General features: G+C 38.9%; 1 protein-coding gene across 1 annotated transcript in view; it reads left to right on the forward strand.

Annotated features, from left to right (window-relative positions):
- LOC128742148 (uncharacterized) overlaps positions 1–7078 on the forward strand; it is a 31733-nt gene extending 24655 nt beyond the window's left edge. The window contains exons 7-9 of the mRNA XM_053838383.1: positions 5519–5615; positions 5682–5848; positions 5915–7078. Of these exons, the coding sequence (XP_053694358.1) occupies positions 5519–5615; positions 5682–5848; positions 5915–6092 (442 nt within the window). The 3' untranslated portion in view covers positions 6093–7078. The remainder of the gene's footprint in view (positions 1–5518; positions 5616–5681; positions 5849–5914) is intronic.
- Positions 7079–8065: the final 987 nt, after the last annotated feature.

Raw genomic sequence — 8065 nt, forward strand, 5'->3', positions numbered from 1 at the left:
AGGTAGGGGTAATAGGGGCATAATGAGCATACGGGGCAAAATGGGCCACCGTTCGTTTGGGCATATTGGACAATCAATTTCGCTAATTTGATTAATGAACTTGTTGATAATGTTCTTAATAAGCATTTCAACAAAAACTGCATCCAAATTCGTTGACATGTCTGAGATATTGAGAAAATACTCGAGCCGACTCAAGATTGTAAAAATGCTATAAGAATTGCAACCCACAAAATAAGCTCTATAGCTATTTGTTGCGTGCTCTGGACTTCTCCACTCCATATATGGTTACTATTACCATATATAAACAATCGCTTTGTATAATTGAGATATTTTTTTGTTTTATCGAATTATTATAATTATTTTTGATTAGCATAGCTGTAAGGGGCATAATGAGCATACCTGGCAATGTGTTTGTACATAACCCATAAACGCTGGAAAGTAATATAAACATTAAAATGACACAGTCAAGTATAATGCTGCGTGATTGCACGCAACAATCAACCCGAAAATAGCGGTTACAGAGCAAAAGTGGTGTCTTTCATCTACCTGCCACTTCTCCGCCATGTTGCCTATGTTGTTCAACTGAAAAAAAATCGGTAAATAAAAACAATCATAAAACAACCGCTAAATGAAATGAAAATAGTCACCATTTCGCTTTTCTTTGTATTGATATAATCTTTTATGATGGCGAAAGAACTGTTCGCGTCCGATCTGTGCATTTGTATCCCCGATGCGATGACTATCTTTATGTCATGTCCTGGGAATTCTCCATATGTCTTTTCGACAAGATCATAGGACTCTTGGTTTTGCCTGGAAATCGTTTTCTCCAGGAACGTTCCTAGGAAAGTCCATCGCACTTCCTGGATGGCTGCAACCGCGACCTACATCTTCTGCAGCTCTCTTGCTAGGATATCCGCGTGTGCTAATTCAAGTAGGGTCCTGAGTCGATTGCTCCCAATGTAGCAAGCAACATTGGAGCATGCTGCATTCTGAGTAAATTGCGGAGGAGGACCCCAATCCTCGGTGTAACGCGACCCGTGCCTAAGGATGAATGCTTGGGGGGGTCTAATTAAGTCTCCCAAGGTCGAACGGAGCCTGCATGGTACCAGGGCACCCCGTGCAGTAATTTGCTCCCTCTGTTCTAAGCTGGTAACGGACAGCTGATTCTTTCTCCCAGCAAATTAAGACCATTGAGATGAAAACAAATAATAAAACTTTTAATATAAATATAAATAACATATCAAGTGGGGGATCAGCACTCAGGAGGGACCCTGACATCGATAAGACCCAAGAGGAAACTGGCGATGCTGATATAATCAGTCAAATCCCAGGACCCAGTTGTGTCAACGGTGCAGGACTAAACCCAAAACAGCCCGGTCGTACCACAAATCGTATAAAATTACAAAGAAAAAATGTTAAATTTGTCCAGGTGAATCTTCACCATGCAAAGGGAGCAACTGCTGTACTTTGTAGAAGATTCACAGAAAGCAACCTGGATGTAGCACTGATCCAGGAGCCCTGGACCTATAAAGGTAGGATACAAGGAATTCCTACAAAGTCGTGTAAATTGATTTACGCCGAAGGTGAGCTCACGCCAAGAGCTGCCATTTTGGTAAGTGAAAACATAAAAAGTTTTCCAATTACAGAATTGATTACAAAAGATCTCACAGCAATAATGATGGAGGTTCCAACGACCCATGGCACGACTGAAATTTGCGTAGCATCTGCATATTTTCCAGGAGATTTGGGTGAAGTACCTCCACCAGAAGTGGTAAATTTGGTTTCTTACTGCAAGAAACAAAACAAAGCACTTGTAATTGGATGTGATGCAAACGCCCATCACACTGTTTGGGCCAGCACAGATACCAATAACAGAGGTGAACTCCTTTTAGACTATATATCATCAAATGATATAGATATATGCAATAAAGGGGAAGAGCCAACTTTTGTAAACGCAATAAGGCAAGAAGTACTTGACTTAACACTATGCAGTCCAACGATGACTGATAAAATAAAAAATTGGCACGTATCGGATGAAGAATCTTTGTCCGATCACAAGCAAATCATGTTTGATTACGAAGCTAATCAGCAACTTAAGGAAATTATAAGAGATCCCAGGAAAACAAACTGGGATCAGTATAATTTGAAACTGAAGGTTGGAGTCAAGAACTTGAAAGGCTGCTCAAGGACATGTAAAGAACTTGAGGACAACTCAAAACAACTTTCAAACCTGATCCAGCAAGCTTATCACGAAAGCTGTCCTGCAAAGGAACGCTCTACGAATAGAGATGTACCTTGGTGGAACAAAACTTTGGAGAAATTTAGAAAGAAAACTCGGAAATTATTTAACCGGGCAAAAAGAACACAACAGTGGGAGGAGTATAAACAAACTCTCACTGCCTATAATAGGGAAATACGAAGATCAAAGAGGATCCACTGGAGGCACACATGTGAAAACATTGAAAATACTCCAGCAACTGCTAGATTGCAGAAAATCCTCGCTAAAGATCATTCTAATGGGTTAGGTACTTTGAAAAAAGAGGATGGCTCTTTTACTAACTCAACTAAGGAAACATTAGAGTTAATGATGAGAACACATTTTCCCTGTTCAATCATTAATACATGCGGAGACCAAAGTGCACCGGCATTGAGAACTGTAAATCTTGAAACCAGGACAGACATTCTCGAAATAGCGAGTGAAATGACTGGGTTAGATAGAAACAGGAATGATGCTTGTACTTTGGCCAAAAAAATTTTTACAAGAAGCAAGGTTGAATGGGCGATTGACACTTTTGAACCCTTCAAATCACCGGGTAGGGATGGAATTTTTCCTGTACTACTACAGAAGGGCAAGGCGTTTTTAACACCTATTCTAACAAACCTTTTTCAATCAAGCCTGATACTAGGTCATATACCAGCAGTATGGCGACAAGTACGGGTCACGTTCATTCCGCAGGCTAATAAGAAGGATAAGACTTCACCAAAATCCTTCAGGCCGATAAGCTTATCGTCCGTTGTGTTAAAAACAATGGAAAAAATAATTGATGAGCATATAAAATCATCATATTTAGCCAAAGATCCTTTGAGCGAATATCAATTCGCATATCAAGAAGGCAAATCTTCAATAACAGCAGTACAAACTGTTGTAAAAAAACTAGAAAAGTCTTTTGAAGCGAAAGAAATTTCACTAGGTGCCTTCCTTGACATAGAAGGCGCATTTGATAATTCATCTCATAATTCAATGATTACGGCTATGACGAAACGTGGTTTCGATATATCCATTATCGACTGGATTAGCGAAATGTTATCAAAAAGGGAGATATCAGCAAGCCTTGGAAGCTCATCTATAAGCATTAGAGCAGTAAAAGGTTGCCCACAAGGAGGCGTAATATCACCTCTACTGTGGTCTTTAATAGTTGATGATCTTCTTCAAAAGTTGACGGCGCTAGGCTTTGAAATAATTGGCTTCGCAGATGATATAGTCATAATTGTTCGAGGAAAATTTGATTCTATTATCGCTGACCGAATGCAAATGGCTTTAAATTTGATTTCATCATGGTGTGATAGGCAGGGTCTCAGCATAAATGCCAATAAAACTACTATCATACCATTTACGAGAAGGAAAAAATTTACATTAAATAACATCAGATTGAAAGGAACACTTTTAAAACTTTCAGACACTGTTAAATATCTTGGAGTATTTCTTGACAGAAAACTCAATTGGAACACACATCTAGAGCAAGCAGTAAACAAAGCAACAAATGCTCTATGGATATGTAAAAGAACGTTTGGTAAGCAATGGGGACTGAAACCGAAGATGATCCATTGGATCTATTCGGCCATTGTCAGACCCAGGATTACCTATGCTTCGTTGGTCTGGTGGTCAAAAACGAAAGAGAAAACTACCCAAACAAAGCTGGAAAAACTTCAAAGGCTAGCCACTCTCTCAATAACAGGTGCAATGAGAAGTACACCTTCGAAGGCATTGGATGCTTTACTCTATATACTTCCATTGCATCAGTTTATACAATTAGAAGCTGAAAAAAGTGCTCTGAGGATCAAAAGATCAAAGAACCTTTTTGAAGGGGACTTAACAGGTCATCTCAGTATTCTAAAAACTATTAGTATAAATCCTCTTGTAACCAGTAATGAAGATTGGATGGAGAAAAAATACAACTTCAACCGAATATTTCGTGTATTTGAGCCTAGACGTGATTCCTGGGAAGATGGTGGTCCCGATATTCGTCCAGGCTCGACAGTTTTCTATACAGATGGTTCAAAAATGGACAATCAAGTGGGAGCAGGAGTCACTGGCCCAGGAATAGACATGTCAATTTCTATGGGCAGATGGCCAACTGTATTCCAAGCTGAAATACAAGCAATTCTAGAATGTACGACTGTGTGCTTGCGCAGGAACTATAAACATTCAAATATATGCATCATGTCCGACAGCCAAGCAGCTCTAAACGCTCTAAAGTCGGCGACATGCACATCAAAACTTGTCTGGGAATGTATTCAATCACTCCAAAAATTGTCTCGTCGTAACCAAGTCAACTTGTACTGGGTCCCAGGTCACTGTGGAATTGATGGAAATGAGAGAGCTGATGCACTAGCAAGACTCGGATCATCTCATCAATTTGTAGGACCTGAGCCCTTCTGTTGCTTATCTGCTTCTGCTTTAAAAATGGAGCTAAAAGCATGGGAATGTACGAAAGTGGAATCAAATTGGAATAACACTTTCAATGCTAGGCAGTCGAAACGTTTCATCTCTCCAAACGTTTCAATTACTCGCAAAATACTGGAGCTTTCGAAGAAAGATCTAAGCATTTATACTGGTCTTATAACAGGACATTGTCCGAGCCGCTATCATCTGAAGCTAATGGGAAAACTTCATGATGATATATGTCGCTTCTGCGGCATAGAAAAAGAAGACTCGGAACACCTGTTATGCCGATGTCCGGCAATTCTCAATAAAAGATTAAGGTTCTTCGAAAGAGGGCTGTTAGAACCCTCTGATATTTGGAGAACAACTCCCAGCGCCGTAGTGCACTTCATCCGAAGTGCATCACCGGGCTGGACAAATGCTATTAGTCAAACAATGACAATCACTTCTGCTAGTGGTGCGTCATCTTGACAACATAGCTATAATAAAACGGGGAATATATCACAATAGATCAAACAAATGGTCGCAGTGATAAAAATACCCAACATGGAAAAAAAAAAAAAAAAGGGTCCTGACATTCTAAGTACCAAGTTTCCAATAATCGTTTTCATTTTTCGTTCCCCTAGGTCCATGCCGACTATTCTGTTGTGGATCTAGGATATTTCAGGTTGCTCGTATTCCGGCGGTTATATAATATCATTGCTGGTTTTTTCGTTTCGCTACTTAATTATTGCATACGGATTTTTACTATAATAGTTTTTCCGAAGTTTGGTTCTCGTAACAACCACAAATAACAAAATGGTGCCTAAGATGCCAAAAATTATTAAAAATATGTTTTTCGTTTTCTAATTTTAGACCAACTGTAGAGTCCGATGTACCAACTCTACGTTTAATTGATTTTGGTTGCGCTATTGACATGAATTTCTTCGAAAAAAATCGGCAGTTCAAGAAGGTAAGTATTGTGAATCTGTTGTTTTATTGCAATGCAACTAACACTCTGCCCAACGGCCAAATCTAGGTGATACAAACAGATGGATTTACATGTGTAGAAATGCAAGAGGGCCGTCCATGGTCTTTTCAGACTGATCTATTTTGTGTGGCTGGTACAATTCATGTTATGTTGTTTGGCGAATACATGCAGCTGACGAAAAAATTTGAATGGGAAATTAAACAAAAGCTGCCAAGGTTGTTTTTTATTTAATCTCTTAGTTCAGTATTGTTGTTTAGACTGAAGAGTTTTTCTTTCCGTAGATATCTGAAGAAGCACGTCTGGAGTGAGGTGTTTCAAAAGTTGTTGAACATCAAAGACATCAACCATATGCCGAAACTCAGCGCTTTGAAGGAGTTGATTGACGGTGAAGCGTTTAATTTGGAATCCGAGTTGGTGAAACATATACGGACATTGTCAAATTTACTGAAGCGGCGCTAAGGTATTTATGGCTAATTTTTTGTTGGATTGAATACGCCAGCTGGTCTGAAACATGAATTGCCGTCGATAGGTGGGAGGGTCTGTAAAGTGTCTGTAATAAGCATAATGTTAACTCTATATAAATAGTATATGGGAAAGATTGAAATGTACATTGTACAATAACTTTATTGTAAAAAGAAACAACAAGAAGATGAATCAAAATGTATATTTATACGTCATAGGATAACCAAATTATAATGGGAGAACTATAAAATTTAATATACTACCTATTAGAATAGTGAGCCTGCTATGTCAAAACAAAAGGACTATATTACTAGGAAAGTATTTATTATCTGCAACTCCCTATGAGTAGCATTGCTTACAGAAATTGTACATAATCATTCAAAAATGTACTGAGAAAATTGTATTCGTACAATTTTTATATATCGTTTACTAGATTGGCAAACAATACTATGTAAAAGGTGATCCATATCTAGTTTAGTACTGAATTTCGAAAATCGTATAATAAGATCGATATACCTAACTACCTTTGATTTTGCAGGCGAATTTGATACAAATTTGTTCAGTCCAAAGAATAGCTACTTCAAAACAAAAAAAAGTGATGGGTTACAAATCAATTTGAACTTTCGTCGATACCATAGGTCTGGATCACGAACTCACATTATGTTTTAATGTGTGACTAGTATGACCAGTACCTACACCGTGTATTATGAAATCTAGATTAGGTATCCTAGTTATTGTAAGTTCACCAGTTATGACACCCATATATGCAATGATACCAATTATGGCCTTGTTGCAAACGAATGCCATATGCCATGGTATATTATTTGCATATCGTTATAACTGGTACCTTTGTCCTACACACAGACGCTGTGTGTGTCTGAGAGCAAATATAATTGCGCAAACAATTTCCCTTAGTGATACAATATTCGCTGCAGTATATAAAAAGTTTCGTACTAGTGGGCAATAAAATTAAACCTATTATGTTCACTGCAGATTTTACGCTATTAAATTGAAAGAAATTTTTCATTGTTGGAAGATGTGATTGCTGATTCATAGGAACTTTCAACTCTGGTTGCGGTTTGCGGAATAAATTAGAATCCTCATCTATCTTCTATTCTTCTATATATATAAAAGTGAAGGCGAGTATATTTGGATGTTTGTACGTATGTTCCACCATAACTCCAGAACGCCTTGTTCCTTGACATAAGGGAATCTGCACTGAAGGGTTGACAAGAAGAGGGTGTGGGGGCGGGGGTGGGGTTCATATCAGGGGGAGGCCTGGACATTTCTTCATCTTTTCTTGCTTTTCTTGCTTTTCGTCGAAGGGATTGCAGTCTCCGGTATCGTTGGTCTCGAACAGTCGTTCTCCAACCAGCTATTCACGTATCTTCCACTGAAGTGGCAACTACCTGGAAAAACCTGGAAAACCTGGAATTGTCAGGGAATTTGAATTGACCTGGAAAAACCTGGAATTGTAAGGGAATTTTGACCAAATCAGGGAATTTTTCAAATGACCGCAATGACCGATTCACTGAGTAATCAAGACCACATCGAGATCGATTGAGAAGTACGGCGCACAGGCGCTAGATAGGGTCATCAATAATTAGCTCTGTGATTTGCAAAGGGCTAAATTCTGCGAGGCAACTGACGTGGCGCGGCAAATTATGCTGCAGCTCTCGTTTTGTTCAGCGTTAGTCGAGTCGAATCGAATGGCATTGGAGTTTTAGATGGTCCTTTTTCGGCTTGTGACTCGATTCGCAGAACACCGAAATAAATGCGAGTGGCAGCGCATCGAAATTCAGCTTTACACGTCACTCGCTTTGCAGAATATACCACGAAACTCCATCAAAGGCTTCTCTGCAAAACAACGTTGCATAGAATAATTATAAATCAAGTTTCTTAGTCGAATTCACGAATAATCGAGAAAAATGTTGGAGTTATTCCACTGTCTCATGGGCAGTCTTTTTACA

This window comes from Sabethes cyaneus, chromosome 3 (assembly GCF_943734655.1).
Source record: "Sabethes cyaneus chromosome 3, idSabCyanKW18_F2, whole genome shotgun sequence".
Taxonomy (NCBI): Eukaryota; Metazoa; Arthropoda; class Insecta; order Diptera; family Culicidae; genus Sabethes; species Sabethes cyaneus.